General features: G+C 40.5%; 1 protein-coding gene across 1 annotated transcript in view; it reads right to left on the reverse strand.

Moving 5' to 3' along the window:
- Positions 1 to 19,463, reverse strand: part of LOC122539562 (diacylglycerol kinase theta) — a 199,973-nt gene that overhangs the window by 44,058 nt on the left and 136,452 nt on the right. The window contains exons 17-19 of the mRNA XM_043674545.1: positions 10,269 to 10,420; positions 4,632 to 4,780; positions 1,132 to 1,313 (exon numbers count right to left, since the gene is read on the reverse strand). Of these exons, the coding sequence (XP_043530480.1) occupies positions 1,132 to 1,313; positions 4,632 to 4,780; positions 10,269 to 10,420 (483 nt within the window). The remainder of the gene's footprint in view (positions 1 to 1,131; positions 1,314 to 4,631; positions 4,781 to 10,268; positions 10,421 to 19,463) is intronic.

Consider the following 19,463-nt stretch of genomic DNA (forward strand, 5'->3'; position numbering starts at 1 on the left):
CGCTCCAGGCTCACTGCCTTTATTCCTGATGAAGGGCTTTTGCCCGAAACGTCGATTTTGAAGCTCCTTGGATGCTGCCTGAACTGCTGTGCTCTTCCAGCACCACTAATCCAGAATCTGGTTTCCAGCATCTGCAGTCATTGCTTTTACCTCGGCATCCTGAAGTGTGTCAACTTTCTAAAGAGCTTTACAGTTAATTATAATATCCAAAAATCTATACAAATTGACACTTTAAAACCATTCCACGTATTTTATAGGTCACTGCTTACATTTTCCAATTAGCACTGTAAAATAAGAACCACAATAAGATCTAATTAAGCAAATTACTTAGCTATCTTGAATTCAAAATAATGCAAGCTAGGCAAAATAGACAGATTCTGTAATTCATTATAAATATAATTTCATGCAAATTTTCTAACATCAAAGCAAATGTACTGAGACAGCAATTGCCCATCAATCAATTTCACTATGATAGATAGTTATGAGTCTTGGTATTAGCTACATGGTCCAGAACCAATGCAATATCGACAGTACAGATGGAATGGCTTCTATTAATGAAGGCACTCTACTCGAGGACTCCCTAAGACTGCTATGAACTTTTGTGAATGCAATATTTCATTTAGTTGAGTCATGCATTCAGTCACAAGGAAACATTTCAGCTCCAAAGCTTCGAATACAATGGACTATTTTCTAGTTTTTTTTGCAGAGACAATATCTGGTAACAGGATAAAACCTCAACTTCATACATCAACAACCAGAAAATGCTGAGAACAGTCTGAAATTTAGGCAGCGTCTGCAGAGAAAGAAACAGTTACGAGGAAAATTTTCAGAACAATGACATTAGAGATATTCTCCCCAAGGATGCAGTGTCTGAATCACACCTTTGACATGAAGCCTTCAGTCATTATGATCCAGCAAACCCCATATCAGATTAACAACATCATTTAAGAGGTATTTAGACAGACATAGGCAGGGAATGGAGGGATACAAGTATGGGATTAGTTTAGAATGTGAGCACAGACGTAGTGGGCTGAAGGGCCTGTTCCTGTGCTATACTGTTTTATTTTCTAATGACACCCAACTGTAATCCTCATACCAGCTCATATTTCAATGTACTTTTCCCACAAATACCTTTGGTGGTTCCAACTCTGGGACACCATTTTCAGACCCATCAACAACTTCTTGAGCATCAAGGAGGATTGTCCAACGATCCATAAGGACTTCTTCTGCTTCATCAACTGCAACCAGAATGGAGAAGGGATCCTCACCACTGTAGCCAGGTCCCCAACGTAACACCCTTGCTAGGTCATTGCCTTAAGAAAGAAAATTTTGTAGATACTGATCAATGTAGTCATGGTTCATGAAATCTAAGTCACAGTTTCCACCTGTGGCTTGAAATGGCCCCAGTGGCCACATAACGACCCATGTTGCTAATCTTAAGATTCAGTACTTTGGCACTCTTGGGTGAATAGCTAAGGGATATTGTCCTTGCCATAAACAAACCAGTGCACATGAACCCAACTGGAGCTCACAACAGACTCTGAAGGTAGTGTATTTTGCCTAAATAACACATATTCAAGAAAAATATTCTCTTGACCAGATATATCCAAGAGCACTGCACGGGTCGAGAGAAGAAATTGTGGGGCCACTAGCTGATATTTTTGCATCATCATTAGCCATGGATGAGTTCCCGGAAGACTGAAGTGTAGCGATGTTGTGCCATTATTCAAGAAGGGCTGCGAAGAAAAGCCTGTGAACTACAGACCAGTTAGGCTAACATCTATGGTGGTAAGTTACTGGAGAAGACTCAGAGATCAGACAGGATTTGATTAGAAGTAGACAGCATGGCTTTGAGTGAGAGATCATGCCTCACAGATCTGTTTAGAGTTCTTTAATGAAGTGACCAGAAAGGTTGACGAGGACAGGGTATTAGACATGGTCTTTATGGATTTCAGTAAAGCCTTTGATAAAGTTCCACATGGTAGGCTGCTCTGCAAAGTTAGATTGCATGGAATCCAGGGCGAGCTGGCAAATTGGATACATAATTGGCTTGATGGTAGGAAGCAGAGGATAATAGAAGAAGGATGCTTGTCGGACTGGAGGCCTGTGACTTGTGGAGTGCCTCAGGGGTCTGTGCTGGGTCCATTACTGTTTGTTAGCTGTATCAATGGTTTGGATAAGAAAGTACAAGGCATGATTAGTAAGTTTGCTGATGACACTAAAATAGGTGGTATCAAAGACAGTGAGGAAGGTTATCAAAAATTGCAGCAGGACCCAGATGATTTGGAGTTAGGCACCAGATGAGTGTGTCAAAGTCTGCAGATGACACTAAGATTAATGGAAGAACAAAGTGTGCACAGGACTGTGAAACTGTGCAGAGGAACATGGATACTTTAAGCAAGTGGGCAAAGGTCTGGCAGATGGAATACTATGTTAATCAATGTGAAGTCATCCACTTTAATAGGAGTAACAGTACAAAGAACTATTACTTGAATGGTAAAAAGTTGCAGCATGCTGCTACGCAGAGGGATCTGGTTGTCCTTGTGCATGAATCACAGAAGGATGGTCTGGAGGTACAACAGGTAATTAGAAATGCAAATGGAATTTTGTCCTTCATTGCTAAAGGGATTGAGTTTAAAAGCAGAGAGGCTATGTTGCAGCTGTACAGGGCTCTGGTGAGGCCACACCTGGAGGACAGTGTGCAGTTTTGGTATCCTTACTTGAGAAAGGATGTATTGGCACTGGAGGGAGTGTAGAGGAGGTTCAGTAGGTTGATTCTGGAGTTAAGGGGGTTGGCTTATAAGGAGAGACTGAATAGACTGGGATTATACTCATTGGAATTTAAAAAGGACAAGGGGGGAATCTTATAGAAACATATAAAATTATGAAGGAAATAGATAAGATAGACGTACAGAGGATGTTTCCACTGACAGGTAAAACTGGGACAAGAGTGCATTGCCTCAAAATTAGGGGAAGCAGACTTAAGACTGAACTGAGAAGGAACTTCTTCACCCAGAGGGTTGTGAATCTATGGAAGTCCCTGCCCAGTGAACACTACTTCAATAAACGTTAGTAAAAGAATTAAGGGTTACGGTGAGAGGGCAGTTAAGTGGAGTTGAGGCCATGAAAAGATCAGTCATGATCTTATTGAATGGTGGAGCAGGCTCGAAGGGCCAGATGGTACACTTCTGCTCCTACTTCTTATGTATGACCTTAATCAGCTGGGGAAATGGGTTGAAAAATGTCAAATGGATTTAATATAGATAAGTGTGAGGTCTTTTGTACAATCAAATCAAGGTAGGAGTTTCATGGTGAATGGTAGGGCCTTAAGGAGTGTAGTGGAACAGAGGGGTCTTGGAGTTCAGGTTCATAGTTCTCTAAAAGTGGAGTCACAGGTGTTCAGGGCAGTGAAGCAGGCTTTTAACACACGGGCCTTCATCAGTCAGGGCACTGAGTATTGAAATTTGGAAGTTATGTTGCAGTTATACAGAACGTTGGTGAGGCCACACTTGTGAGTATTGTGCTCAGTTTTGGTCACCTTGTTATAGGGTGTATGTTATTAAACCAGAAAGAGTGCAGAAGAAATTTACAAGGATGTTGCTTGGACTCAAGGGTCAGAATTATAGGGAGAGGTTGGACAAGCTAGGAATATTTTCTTTAGAGCATCGGAGACTGAGGGGGGAACCTTGTAGAGGAGTATAAGATCTTTTTCCCAGGGTTGGTGAATCGAGGACTAGAGGGCATTAGTTTAAGGTTACAGGGGAACGAATACAAGGGAACCTGACGGGGCAACTTTTTTTACACAAGGGCCTTCATCAGTCAGGGCACTGAGTATTGAAGTTTGGAAGATATGTTGCATATGAAATGAGCTGCCAGCAGAAGTGGTTGAACCAGGTACATTAACAACATTTAAAAGATATTTGGACAAATACACGGATAGGAAAGCATTAGCTACGTGCAGGGAAATGGGGTTAGCGTGGGTGGACATTTTGGTCGGCATGGACCAGTTTGGGCCAAAGGAGCTGTCTCCATGCTGTCAGATTCTTTGACTTTATGACTTGATGGTCACTGTCAAAATCATAATTTGCTGTGAATCTAGCCTGTATTAGTTGGGTTAAGAGACTTCTAATCAACGCAAAGGAAATCACAATTGTGTGTGAAGAGCTTTATCCTGTTACAGTTCCAAATTTCTGGTTTCTAAGTATCAACAACCCATGATTTCAGACTGCCTCATTTTGGAGACATTCGTTTCTGGCAGTCTAAATATATATTCATGATAATCATTACTAAATCCAGGGAATTTCAGGAGAAACACTAACAGTATGATGAGACATTGATGTTTTGTACAGTAGTTGAGATGATTATAAAGGAATGTTGATCATTCCTGGGAGAAAGGAATACTAAAATACATTAAATAGGGATAGTTGGGGAGTAGTAGGAGGATGCATCATGTAATGCACGAAGACCTGGTACAATATGGCTGGGATGAAATGTGCAATAAATTGTGTCAAGGCAAAAGTTGCAGTGTAGCAGCTAGAATTTGGAAACTGAATGAGGATATTTCCCTCATGAGTTCTGCTCCCTCTCTCTACATATTCTTGATATACCACTCAGCCCATACCCACTCTCACCTGTTCCTAAAGGGAGCACTGCAACTGGAGGCACAGGACAGTTCAGCTTGTGTCGAATCTCTTCCAGCACACCCAGAACCCAACCAACTGTTCCATCTCCTCCGCAAACCAATATGCGGAAATACGGAACTTCTCGGAATGTATGCAGCCTGGAGGTGGTGAGAAATGAGATTTCATAATGCAAGAAGCATGTTAGTTCATAAACAGACTGCATAAGACCATAAGAAAAAGTGAGAAAATGACATGACTCTTCAATCACACTTCATCATCCAATAAGATTTTATAGATGTATATCAATTTCACTTTCCTTTCTAATCCCATATCCTGTAATTCCTTTAGTATCCAAAAATCAATTGCTTTCAACTTCAATACATTCATCCACAGATGGGCCAACGAGTGGCAGACAGGGTTTAATCTAGTTAAATGCAAGGTGCTACATTTTGGAAAGGCAAATTAGGGCAGGATTTATACACTTATGGTAAGGTCCTGGGGAGTGTATTCGAACAAAGAGACCTTGGAGTGCAGGTTCACAGTTCCTTGACAGTGGAGTTGCAGGTAGACTGGATAGAGAAGGAGGCATTTGGTCACTGCCTTGAGTATAGGAGTTGGGAAGTTCTGTTGCGACTGTATGGGACATTGGCTAAGGTTTGGAATACTGCATTCAATTCTAGTCTCTCTGCTATAGTGTGCAAGTGTTGGTGGTGTTGGACTGGGGTGATCAAGGTCAGAAGTCACAAGACACCAGGCTATAGTCCAACAGGTTTTTTTGAAATCAGAAGCTTTTGAAGTGCTGCTTCTTCGTCAGGTGAAGTAAAGGGAAGCACATAGGTACAGAATTTATAGGCAGAGAGATCAAAAGATAGCACAGCAGGCTGTAATTAGGCTGAATAACAAGTTTCTGCAGGGGATCAAAGGTGTCAGACGGTGTGACTAGTGTCAACAGCTGATTAGCAAGTGAAGGGATTAATTGAGACAGAGATATAATTACAAAAAATTAAAAATAAGGTGGTGCTGAGACAAAGCAATGGGTGGAATAACATGACAGATACAAAGAGATACACACCGAGGGTCTACTCAAAGTAATGAGTAATCCAAAACTGTTCAAACTAATTAAGGTAGAAAGATCATAAGTTATCAATGTGATGGTGTTAAACCAGAACAGTAAGAAAGATTTTACAAATCCAGAACAGTATTACATGTAGCATGATATGAAACCAAGATCACGGGGTTCATGGTGTCTTCATAGAAATGGAACTTAGCTATCAGTTTCCACTCAGCAATTCTGAGTTGTTGTGCATCTCGAAGTTGAAACTTTATTGCTGGAACAGCACAGCAGGTCAGGCAGCATCATCTCGAAGGCCATCTTGGGGGATGCTTACCCAAAGATCGGAGGCTGAATGTTCTTGATCACTGAAGTGTTTCCTGATGGGGAGGGAACATTCCTTTCTGGCGATTGATGCTGGGTGTTCATTCACCCTTTGCCGTAACATCTGCATGGTTTTGCCAATATACCTTGCCTGCAGCATATGAGGTAGACAACATTAGCCATACACTTAGTACCTGTTGTGTACGAGGTCGATGATGTTCCCACAGGTAATGGTAGTATCCATGTCAATGATCTGGCATGTCTTGCAGAGATTACCATGACAGGGTTGTGTGGTGTTGTGGTCAATGTTGTTCTGAAGGCTGGATAGTTTGCTGTGAACGATGGTATGTTTAAGGTTTGGCAGTTGTTTGAAAGCGAGAAGTGCAAGCGTAAGGGTTGAACTTGCCAAGATGTTTGTCATCATCAATGACATGTTGAAGGCTGTGAAGAACATGACGTAGTTTCTCCGCTCCACGGAAGTACTGGACGAAGAAGAATACTCTATCAGTCATGTCCCGTGTCTGTCTTGAGGAGATTGTTGTGGTTTTTTGGCACGTCAGAACTGGAGGTCGATGATTTGAGCAACAAACCCTGTTCTTATGAGGGCATCTTTTAGGATCTCTAGGTGTCCATCGCATTCCTCTTCTTCTGACCATGTTCTGCATATACGCAGGACTTGTCTGTAAGAGATGGCTTCTTTAACATTTTTAGGGTGGATGGTGGAGAAGTGCTGCTTCATGAAGTTGTTCATGGGCTTGTGGTAGAGTGAAGTGCTGAGGTGCCCATCCTTGATGGAGATGCATGTGTGCAAGAATGAGACTGATTCTGAAGAGTAGTGCACGCAAGTCTGATGGTGGGATGAAACTTGATATTGTTGCATAGTCATTTCAGTGATTCCTCGCCAACTTTGCACTCCAATACGCCAACATTTTTGCGCACATTTTCAACCAAGATTTCTTTGCTGCACAGGGCCTCCAATCAATGCTATACACCAGGTACATTGACAGTATTTTCTTCCTTTGTAATCATGGGGAGGAATCATTTAAATCCTTGGCATGTGACTTTGAAAGCGATCACGTTACTCCAGCCATTTGGCCCCAGCACCACTTTATTTTTAATTTTTTGTAATTATCTTTCTGACTCAATTAATTGGATCAGAGGTCATCCCTTCACTTGTTATTCAGCTTTGACACTTAATTCACACTGCCTGACATTTCTGATCACCTGGAAAGACTTGTTATTCAGTCTGTCGACATTCTGTGCCAGTGCGCCTCCCTACACTTCACCTGACAAAGGAGCAGCACTTCGAAAGCTTGTGATTTCAAATAAACCTGTTGGATTATAACCTGCTGTCATGTGACTTCTATTCCTGCTACAGAAAAGATATTGCGTAACTGGAAAGGGTTCAGAAAAGATTTGCAAGGATGTTTCCAGAGTTGGAGGTTTTGAGCTACAGGGAGAGGCTGAATAGACTGGGGCTGTTTTCCCTGGAGCGTTGGAGTCTGAGGGATGACCTTATAGAGGTTTATCAAAGCATGAGGGGCATGCAAAGGATAAATATACAAGATATTTTCTGCAGGGGGGGGGGGGTGTTGTGAAAACTAGAGGGCATAGGTTTAAGGAGAGAGTGAAAAAATTTAAAAGGGACCTAAAGGGCAACATTTTTCACGAAGAGAGTCAACCAGAAATGAAATGAACTGCCAGAGGAAGTGGTGGAGGCTGGTACAATTACAACATTTAAAAGACATCTGGATAGGTATATGAATAGGTAGGGTTTAGGGGAAATGGGCCAAATGCTGGCTCTGTGAGAAGCTAGGGAAGTGATTGCTGGGCCCCTTGCTGAGATATTTGTATCATCAATCGCTACAGGTGAGGTGCCAACACTACTGGAGAACACTATTTAAGAAAGCTGGTAAGGAAAAGCCAGGAAACTATAGACCGGTGAACCTGACATCAGTGGTGGGCAGGTTGTTGGAGGGAATCATGATAGACAGGACTTACATGTCTTTGGAAAGGTAAGGACTGATTAGGAATAATCAACATGGCTTTGTGTGTGGGAAATCATGTCTCAGTAACTTGATCGAGTTGTTTGAAGGAACAAACAGGACTGATGAGGACAGTGCAGTGGACGTGATCTATATGGACTTCAGTAAGGCGTTCAACAAGGTTCCACATGGTAGACTGGTTGGTAAGGTTAGATCACAAGTAATATAGGGAGAACTAGCCATTTCGATCCAGAACTGGCTTGAAGGTAGAAGACAGAGGGTGGTGGTGGAGGAGGGTTGCTTTTTAGACTGATCAGCAGTGTGCCACAAAGATCGGTGCTGGGTCCACTGCTTTTCGTCATTTATATAAATGATTTAAATGTGAAAATAGAAGGTACAGTTAGTAAGTTTGCAGATGACATCAAAACTGGAGGAGTAGCGGATAGATAAAAAGGTTACCTCAGAGTACAACGGGATCTTGAGCAGATCAGCCAATGGGCTGACGAGTGGCAGATGGAGTTTAATTTCGATAAATGTGAGGTGCTGCATTTTGGAAAGGCAAATCAGGGCAGGACTCATACACTTAATGGTAAGGTCCTGGGAAGTGTTGCTGAAAAAAAGAGACCTTGGAGTGCAGGTTCATAGTTCCTTGAAGGTGAAGGTTAGTGAAAGCTGCATTTGGTATACTTCCCTTTATTGGTCAGAGCATTCAGGAGTTGGGAGGTCATGTTGCAGCTGTACGGGACATTGGTTAGGTCACTTTTGGAATACTGCATATAATTCTGGTCTCCCTACTATAGGAAGGATGTTGTAAAACTTGAAAGGATAGAGAAAAGATTTACAAGCATGTTGCCAGGGTTGGAGGATTCAAGTTATAGAAAGGGGCTGAATAGGTTGGATCTATTTTCCCTGGTGTACGGGAGCCTGGGGTGGGGGGGTAACCTTCTGGAGGTTTATAAAATCATTAAGGGCATGGATAGGATGAATAGCCAAGGTTTTTTTCCCCAAGGTGGGGGAATTCAAAACTAGAGGGCATAGGTTTAAGGTAAGGGGGGGGGGGGTGGGGAGATTTAAAATGGACCTAAGGGGCAATTTGTTTTATCACAGAGGGTGGTGCATGCTTGGAATGAGCTACCAGATGAAGTAGTGGAGGTTGGTACAATTACAATATTTAAAAGGCATCTATAAGGGTACATGGTTAGGAAGGGCTCACAGGGATGTGGGCCAAGTTCTGGAAAATGGGACTAGATTAATTTAGGATACTGGTCAGGATGGACGTGTTGGACTGAAGGGTCTATTTCTGTGCTGTACGTCTCTATGACTCTAACTGATAACTAAGTGTCAAAAACATTAGGCTCAAGCAAGTGCTTCAGTTAAAGTAATGACTTCTCAGATTATGTTAATGAACACAAAATTCAAAGCCATTTGTCATGCCATTTAAATCTAGCATTAAAATCTGTTAGATGATTCATTACTTCAACATCAAGACCACAATTTGCACCACAACAGCACAGGAGGCTGTTCAGCCTATCATAAGAGTGAATTCAGATGGGCACCAAATGGGCAAAGGTTAGGTCACAATGCAGTGGTTCCAGTAGAAGTGGAATTAATATTTTTGTGCCGAATATCAGAAGACTCCAAAATGCTAAAACAAAGCAAAAATTGCGCATGTTGGAAATCTGAAACTAAAGAAGATATCATTGGAGAAACTTAGCAGCTCTGGCAGCATCGGTGGAAAGAAAGCAACATCAATGATTCAGGCCCAGTGGCTCTTCATTAGATTGAGTAGTAGCTAGAAAAGGGTGGTATATTTGCTGAAGATGAGGATGGTGGGGGTAAAGGAGTGGGTGATAGGTGGAGACAGAGCCAGAGGGAGAAAAAGACAGTTAGACAAATGAAGGGATGGATAATGTTAAGCCGGGAGAAAGAAACCTCCGAACGGGGATAGAGGATAATCCTAATGCTATGGTCCCCAGTACCAGCTTTTCTTTCTCCCTAGCTTAGTGTTAACCGTCTCTGTTTGCCTAACTGTCTTTCTCTCCTTCTGGGCTCCGTCTCCACCTATCACTCACTCCTTTACCCCATTCAAACCTCCATTTTCAGCATGAATACCATCTTTTCCTAGCTACTACTAATTCTGATAAAGGGTCACTGGACCTGAAACACTGACTTTGCTTTCTTTCCCCAGATGCTGCCAGACCTGCTAAATTTCTCCAGCAATTTCTGTTTTTGTTTTAAAATGCTAAAGCTTTGTTTGACAAAATGATATGTACAAAAGGACATTACCCAGATAGAGGCCCTCCATTAGAAAGGTCAAAAACCTGATGGGGATTCAGAAGCTTCCGGAAGCTGTACAGAAGTTCTCGCCCTTTAAGGGCTCCACTCTTTGGATTAACAAACAGAAGGAGAGGGTAAGAATCTTGTGGTAGCTGTGTGACCTGGTGGTGAAAAAAAAAACCTTAAGGAACATAGAAACACTGACTATAGTCTCAGTTTCGAAAATGTTGGTAGAAACATTGGCTGAATGTAAATCTGCCAAACAAAGCTAACTGGCTAAAGAAATACTTTATGTAAAATGGACTTAAACATCCTTAACTAATAACACTCAAAATGTATTCACATACTCGCAGAAAGATCTTACTGTCCAGGTACATAGCTCCTTGAAAGTTGCTACCAGGTTGATAGGGTTGTTAAGAAGACACACTGTGTGTTAACTTTTATTGATAGAGGGATTGAGTTTCGGAACCATGAGATCATGCTGCTACTATACAAAACTCTGGCAAGGCCAAATTTGGAGGATTGTGTACAGTTCTGGTCACCACATTCTAGGAAGGATGTGGAAGCTTTGGAGAGGGTTCAGAGGAGATTTACTAGGATGTTGCCTGGTATGGAGGGAAGGTTTTACAAGGAAAGGCTGAAAGACTTGAGGCTGTTTTTGTGAGAGAGAAGAAGGTTGAGAGGTGACTTAACTGAAACATATAAGATAATCAGAGGGTTAAATAGGCAGGACAGGGAGAGCTTTTTTCCCTCAGATGGCGATGGCTAGCACAAGGGGACATAGCTTTAAATTGAGGGGAGATAGACAAAGGACAGATGTCAGAGGTAGTTTCTTTACTCAGAGAGTAGTAGAAGCATGGAACGTATTGCCTGCAACAGTAGCAGACTCGCCAACTTTAAGAACATTTGAATGGTCATTGGATAGGCATATGGACGAGAATGGAATAGAGTAGCTTAGATGGGATTCAGATTGCTTCCACAGGTCCGCACAACATTAAGGGCCAAAGGGCTGTACTGTGCTGTAATGTTCTATGTTTCTATTAAAAGCAGTGAAGACAATAAAGTAATGCTTGATTTGTGAAAGGGACAACAAGCATCACTGACCAAGTGTGCGATATGTGTCATGTATTATAGCACTAGAATATAGAACATAGAACATTACAGCACAGAACATGCCCTTCGGCCTACGATGTTGTGCCGAGGATTAAATCTAATGTAAAACAGAATAACCCTACCTACATACCCCTCAATTCACTGCTGTCCATGTGCATGTCCAACAGGTGCTTAAATGTCCCCAATGACTCTGCTTCTACCACCACCACTGGCAACGCATTCCATGCATTCACAACTCTCTGCGTAAAGAACCTACCTCTGATGTCTCCTCTATACCTTCCTCCTAATATATTAAATACTAAATATACTATGACCCCCCATCCCAGTCAATCCTGCCCTGGGGAAAAGTCTCTGGCTATTGACTCTATCCATTCCTCTCATTATCTTGTATACCTCGATCAGGTCTCCTCTCTTCCTCCTTCTCTCCAGAGAGAAAAGTCCAAGCTTAGTCAACCTTTCTTCATAAGACTAGCCCTCCAGTCCAGGCAGCATCCTGGTAAGCTTTCTTTGCACCCTTTCCAAAGCCTCTGTATCTTTCCTATAGTAGGGCGACCAGAACTGGACACAACATTTCAAGTGTGGTCTCACCAGGGACTTGTAAAGCTGTAGCAAAACTTTGCAGCTCTTAAACTCGATCCTCCTGTTAATGAAAGCCAAAACACCATATGCCTTCTTAACAACCCTATCCATTTGGGTGGCAAATTTTAGGGATCTATGTACTTGCACACCAAGATCCCTCTGTTCCTCCCTGCCAAGAATCCTGTCTTTAATCCAGTATATATAGCTACACAAACAAACATACCATCTAACATTCCTTAATCAGTCAGTTATAGTGAATATAACTGATTAAGGGTAGTGAGGCATGAAAGAGGTTGTAGAGAAGATTTATAAGAATGACACCGGAAATATGGGGATTTAGATCATCAGTAAATGATTAATAGGCTTGGCATCTTCCCTCCTAAAAATAGAAGGTTGAGGAGTGATCCACTGGAGATCTTTCAAACATAAGTGGATACAGAGAGTGTTTCCTCTTGTTGGGCAAAGCGAAAGTAGAGGAAACCAATATAAGATAATCAGGAATTCAGATCAAATATCTTTACTCAAAGAGAAATGGGAAGATAGAATCCACTATCACAGGAAGTGGTTGAAATGAATAATACTGATGCATTTAAGAAGTAACTAGACAAACTAGCTAGACTTGAGGAAGAAGAGTATAGAAGTGCAAGTCTTTAAATAAAATAGTGAAGAATTATTTTATACATTTAATAATCTCACAAAATTGCAAACTCCTCTATAGTGTAAGCATAATTATGTATTACAGACAACACAGAAGGTAACAAATCCACAGCACTGTCTGCAACAGTATATTTTTAAATACAATGAAATATCCTTACATTAGTTTCAAACGATGTCCGAAATAATGTTTTTTAATATATGCCTGAATTTATAATACATATATGATGTGAAACTATATGTAGGAGGAATGCTGATCAAGATCTGAGGTGCTTCCAAGTTTTAGATAGCACCAGAAAATGAGGAGGAATGTAGGTCAGGAATTCACACTCAATTCTGTGATCCATGTAGAGCAGGAACCTCAATGAACCTTCTCATATGTTGGAGGAACCTCAGAGGGAAATAGATTGTCTTTTAAAAGTGTGACTGTCCAGCATTTTCCAACAATGTTACAGGTGGCTTCATATGGACAGATATAACAACACAGGAAACACAAAAACAATACATGTTCTACAAGCATAGGCTAAGACAGATACTAAGGCTATACGTAACTCCCTATTCTACATTTTAAAATTAACACTTACCTGAAATCCTTTGAAAAATCAGCTAACGACAAAAGACAGAAATTGGCAGAACAGAGAAATAAATGTCACACTCCATGTTGCAATGTTTTGGTATGATAGTTTAAATAAAAATTCCTGAGTCTTCTAGAACTCTTTCTTTTCATTCATGTGTAATGGGCACCACCATCAAAGGCCCAGTATTTATTGCTCAACCATAATTCATTTTATGAATTGCTCTGGAGAAAGTGATGTGAAGTAACATTTTTGAACCACTGCAATCCATTTAGTATAGGTACCCAAAGTGCTATTAGGGAAGGGGTTCCAACATACTGACCTAAGAACAGTGATTTGTAATATTTAATAGTGTTTTGTTTGAAAGCTAGGCATCAATGCAGCCACTGCATCAACGTATGTAACTGACACCCAAGTTTCAAAACCATCATGATGCCACATTGGGGCTGGCTGGAAATTGTCAAAAAGTTAAAAATTTTGTCAAGGTACACACATCCCTTATTTACCTGTCAGATAAACTCAGGTTAACAAAAGAAAACAGACCAGGTTGTGCTACTTAATGAATATAACTGTTTATAACAATAAACATGGTTCACTGAGATGATCCTGTTGATTACCAGGATTTTCTGTTCAGTCTCTTTTCTCCAAATTCTTTTCACTTCTTTGCAGGAGGCACAAGTGATTGGCACACTAATTTAAAGATTTTTAGTTCCTGTTTAAAGGCCCAGCTTATAGCAATTTTCTTTAGGCTTTAGGTATCGCATAGGAGAGAAAGACATCATCTGCCCTTGCAGCTGTCCAAAGGCAGGATTGTGCACACCGAAAAGCTGAGTTTAGTTCCCAGCATCCAATCAATTGGCTGCTGTCATGCTGAAAGCCTTTGTCATCCACAACTGGTTACATGTCTTCAAACCAATCAGCAACCTGTGATCAGCCCCTTGTGCCAGCCTGTCTGCAAAGAACCTGCTCTACTGCTTTAACAAAGCAGCTGTAGAAACTTGACTTAAAATGAGGTTCAATAACTGGCTTTTAGAAGTGCAGCAATTCCATCCCTAACATTTGGCTTTAAAACAACCCCTTTCTGATTTCAGTCCACAGTGAAAAACACAAAAAAATCCTTTACAAAGTCAATATCTGAATCAATGACTGAATCTCATTTTGTATACTACTCCCCTGCTGCCAGCTAGGATATAAACATCCACCTCTATTTGGCTGTGTAGTGCAGTGGTACTGCCTCTATTTCTGGAGGCCTGTGTTCAAGTCACATCTGCTCCAGAGATGTGAAATTACATCTCTGAACAGGTGGATCAGGAAATATCTACAAACAGCCTCCGCCACGGCTTGAATAAAGCAGCAGTGTAAACACGAGTTACAATATTACAAATTACACACACAGGGAACACAGAGGGCTAACACCTCCAACATCTCAACATCTTATTTGTGCTGACGACAATTGTTACAGTTAACCTGAGAATGTAACTTTTAAAAGACGTTTTGTGATTTATATATGAAAGAAATGAAACTAACGTGGTCATTCTAACAGATGAAGAGACTTAACAAACAATCAAGGTATTTTTCAATGTATAATTTCAGTTACATTACACTGTGAACTTTTGCTATAAATTGTGTCTTACAATTGTGTCCTCCACAACCACCTGATGAAGGAGCTTTGCTCTGAAAGCTAGTGCTTCCATTAAACCTGTTGGACTATAACCTGGTATTGTGTGATTTGTAACTTTGGACACCCCAGTCCAACACCAGCATCTCCAAATCAGAGTTACAATATGTTTCAGTAACTTGGTTTTCAATTAGTATAGCAACTCGTTCCATAACCTTTGCTTTTAAATTAAAATCAATCTTTTCCATTCTCGTCCACAGTTAAAAATACAGAAAAATAACAAGGTAGACTTTACACAATGGAATAATTCTGCCTCAGTAAGAAGTGCAACACAAATTTACTTACATTTCTCAATTTAAGTATATATTTTCCCCATTATAGTTATCAATAGTACATATTTAACTGATAGAGGCAATGAGATATATTTCTGTGAACAGTAACACTGCACTTCTATCAAAATCAATAGCTAAGAGTCCTTGTTGGTTGCAATAAATGAATTGTCAAGTGGAATTGACTATTTCCATTAGTGTTTAGGTGGTCAAGAAAAAATTTCATTGAGATTTTTAAAATTATTACAGTACTAATAGTTACTTTGATAGTGGCACGTAAAGCCAAATATCCAAATTTGTGATGACACACAGTTAGGTAGCATTGTAGACAGTGTAGATAATAGCATAAAATTACAAAGGGATATTGTTACATAGTCAAAAAAATATATGTTTTAATATAGAAAGTATTTTTTGAATTGTTAAAGTGAATTTAAAGGCCAGCCGCATCTGCAAAACATAGCAGCTAAGAGACAGGCTGTTCCAAAATAGATATACATAGCAAATGGTTGTTAACTGGATTCCGGAGTTTTGGTTGCTATTTTGACAACAATTCAAATTTAACCAACTAATTTAATTTATGCCCAAGATAATAAAAGCCAATTAAATTTAAATTTATTGTATTGAGAACATCGGATCAATGATGTTGGGGGATTTTAAACCAGGACATTTTGAAAATTGGTCAGAACTATCACCACCGAACTACAGAGCAAATGCCATAGAGTCAGACAGCTAACTGCCCATCTATCATCTTGCTCTCAAGGAAATAAGAAGGCACTCTCTATCAAAAGGTACCTTTTCCTGTAAAAGCAGTAAAACGTAAGAAGACACCCCAGGGAGATCATCAGACGAAAGATTGAAGACAGCCGATAAGACAGAGACAGTGTAGACTTGAGATTAAGTTAATGTAATGTTTAACAATGGTGTTATTGGAGCAGCATTTTTATAGAGTTGAGGTCAGATAGTAATTAATTAAGAAAAAGGGAGTTAGATTTGTTAATACGTTTTGATTAGTGTTCTGTTAGGAAAATAAATTGCTATTTTTCTTTAAACAGTGGAAATTAGGAGCTCTTTTTCACTCCCTCATACTTTTAATAGATTACGAGGCGAGGTGAGTTTTTCTGGGTATTTGGTTTTAATTAACAGAGGGGTTCAGCCTCCACATTGTAACAATATTGATAGACTAAGCGAATAGACAAAACTATGGCAGATGGGAGTTCAATGTAAACAAGTGAGAGGTTATCTATTTTGGACTGAAAAAATTGAAATGAATTGAATTGAATTGAATTGATTGTCACATGTACCGAGGCACAGTGAAAAGCTTTGTCTTGCAAGCAATACAGGCAGATCACATAGTTAAATAACAGTGATAAAGTAAATAATAGGTAAACAGCAGCAAAAACCAAAACACAGGTACAGGTGAATGTTAAGAGTTTGTGAGTCCATTCAGTATTCTAACAACAGTAGGTTAGAAACTGTCTCGAAATGGGCTGGTGTATGTTCAGGCTTCTGTACCTTGTCCCCCACGGTAGAGGTTGTAGAAAAGCACTGCCAGGGTGGGATGGGTCTCTGAGAATGCTGACGGCCTTTCCTTAAAGGATAGATCATTGTACTTTCTAGGTGGTATGAAGTTAAACACACTGGTTCAGGTGCATAAATCTTTAAAATATAATTAACAGGAATGCTTTATATTGAGAGGGCTGGAATGCAAGGATGCAGAAATCATGCTGCAGTTATACAAAACCCTGGTTAGACGTACTGTGAGAGATCTGGGCACCACACCTCAGCAACGATATATTAACCTTGGAGAGAGTGCAACAAGAATGATAACTTCAGGATTTAAGCTTTAAGGAGAAGTTATACTCTAGAATTTAGAAGATTAAGGGGTGATCTGATCAAAGTCTCCAAGGTTAGATAGATAACAATAAACTACTTCCATTGGTTGGGGATTCTAGAACTAGGGAGCATATTGTGCGAATTAGTGCCAGACCATTCAGGAGAGATGTTAGGAAGCACTTTAATATACAAAGGGTGACTGATGGTTCGAATTATCTTCCACAAATGGCAGTGGACACAGGATCAGTTGTTAACTTTAAATATGAAACAGATAACTTTTTGTTAAGTGATGGTATTAAGGGATAAGGGCCAAAGGCAGATGTATGGAGTTAGGCTATAGATCAGCCACGATCTCATTGAATGGTGGAACAGTCTTGAGGGGCTGAATAGACTACTCCTATTCCTATGTTCCTGATGGGAACAGTGCATTGGTCATCAAGCCCACTACTCTATAAGCCATACTGTAAGCACTTTATTTAATCATCAAAATGCCTAATTTGTTTTTTTTTTTAAACTGTTATCTAAACAAAAGAGTCTTTCAAAATATTTCCTCAACAAACTAAAATACAGATTACAAATAAACTTTTTTTTATACAAGTGGTAAAACTGGCGATCAACTGAGCTGTTCTGTAGAATTAAATTGCCCGTAGTGTTAGGTAAGGGGTAAATGTAGGGGTATGGGTGGGTTTCGCTTCGGCGGGTCGGTGTGGACTTGTTGGGCCGAAGGGCCTGTTTCTACACTGTAATGTAATCTAATCTAATCTAAACTGCATCCTCTTAGTCCCAAAAATTCAGAGATAGGTTAAAACAGGTTGGGGAAAAAAGGTAACAAAAGAACACTACCCTTTAGGTCAAGGGTACGGATTCAGCAAATAGAACAGATTGACTTCTGTCAGTTCCTTCATGTCGAGCTTCTGCTGGTGAGACCAAATTACTGACAGTCACACAATATTTTCAGATTCAGAGGGGAAACAGGAGGTGTTAATATTAGAATCTTTGTCGAGTTTCAAATAACACCACTAACAAAGAGCTTTTAGCGGTGCAGTTTAGATACAAACACAGAAACAGCTGGAAAAAACACAGCAGGTCTAGCAGCAGTTGTGGACTGAAAACAGAGTTAATGTTTCAGGTCCAGTGACCCTTCTTCAGAGTTGCCTGGCATTTCAACGTGAAAAATAGAACTGAAGCATCCGCAACAATCCGCAGCCCAGAAGTGCTGAGTAGGTGATCCTCTTGACCTCCTCCACAGGTCACCAGCAAAACTGATGCCAGTCTTCAAACAATTCAATTCACTCAATGAGTGATATTAAAAAATGGTTGAATGCATTGAATACTGCAAAGGTAATGGGCCATGACAATATTCTTCCAGTACAACTACAACACTGGCATCTACCAAACAATATGGAAAATTGTCCAGGTATGCCTTGTGTACGAAAAGCTGTACAAATCTGACCCAGCTAATTATTGCCCTCCCAGCCTATTCTCAATCATCAGTAAAGATATTGGGAAGGGTCATCAACAGTGCTATCAAGCAACACTTGCTTAACAATAATCTGCTCACTGACACTCAGTTTAGATTCTACCAGGGTCACTCAGCTCCCAGCCACATTAAAGCCTTGGTTCAAACATGATCAAAACAACTGAATTCCAGAGATGAGGCAAGGCTAACTGCCCTTGACATCAAGGCTATATTTGACTGGAAGTGGCATTAACGAGCCCTGGAAAAAGTAATGTCAATGGGAATCTGGGGAAACCTTTCTGCTGGTGGGAATTGTATATTGCACAAAGCAATTAAGATGTGGTTGTTAGAGCTCAGTCATCTCAATTACAGGCCAATTCCAAGGATTACCTCGAGTGGCATTCGAGATCTAACCATCTTCAACTGCTTTATCAATAATCTTCCCGCTTAAGATCAAAAGTGGTGAGGTTCACCGATGATTGCAGAATTTGTGACTCCTCAGATATTGAAGTATGTCCAAACGCAGCAAAGACCTTTTCTCACCTCCAGTGAGAAAACCTAGCCATCATTCTGACATTCAATGACAGTACTATAATTGAATCCCCCACTATCAACACCCGGTGGGTTAGTATTGATCAGAAATTGACTGAACTAGCCATGTAAATACTCTGGCTACAAGAGCAGGTCAGATGCTAGGAATTTTGCAGTAATCCTTACTGGCAAAAACCCTGTTCACCATTTACAAGGCACAGATCAGGAGCGCAAAAAAATACTCCCCGCTTGCCTGGATAAGTACAGCCAGGTTAGGCCACTGTTGGAATACTGCGCACAATTCTGGTCTCCTTCCTATTGGAAGGATGTTGTGAAACTTGATAGGGTTCAGAAAAGATTTACAAGGATGTTGCCAGGGTTGGAGGATTTGAGCTACAGGGATAGGCTGAACAGGCTGGGACAGTTTTCCCTGGAGCATCGGAGGCTGAGGGGTAACAATTTAGGGGTTGACAAAAAATCATGAGGGGCATAGATAGAATAAATAGACAAAGT

This window comes from Chiloscyllium plagiosum, chromosome 32, assembly GCF_004010195.1.
Source record: "Chiloscyllium plagiosum isolate BGI_BamShark_2017 chromosome 32, ASM401019v2, whole genome shotgun sequence".
Classification (NCBI taxonomy): domain Eukaryota; kingdom Metazoa; phylum Chordata; class Chondrichthyes; order Orectolobiformes; family Hemiscylliidae; genus Chiloscyllium; species Chiloscyllium plagiosum.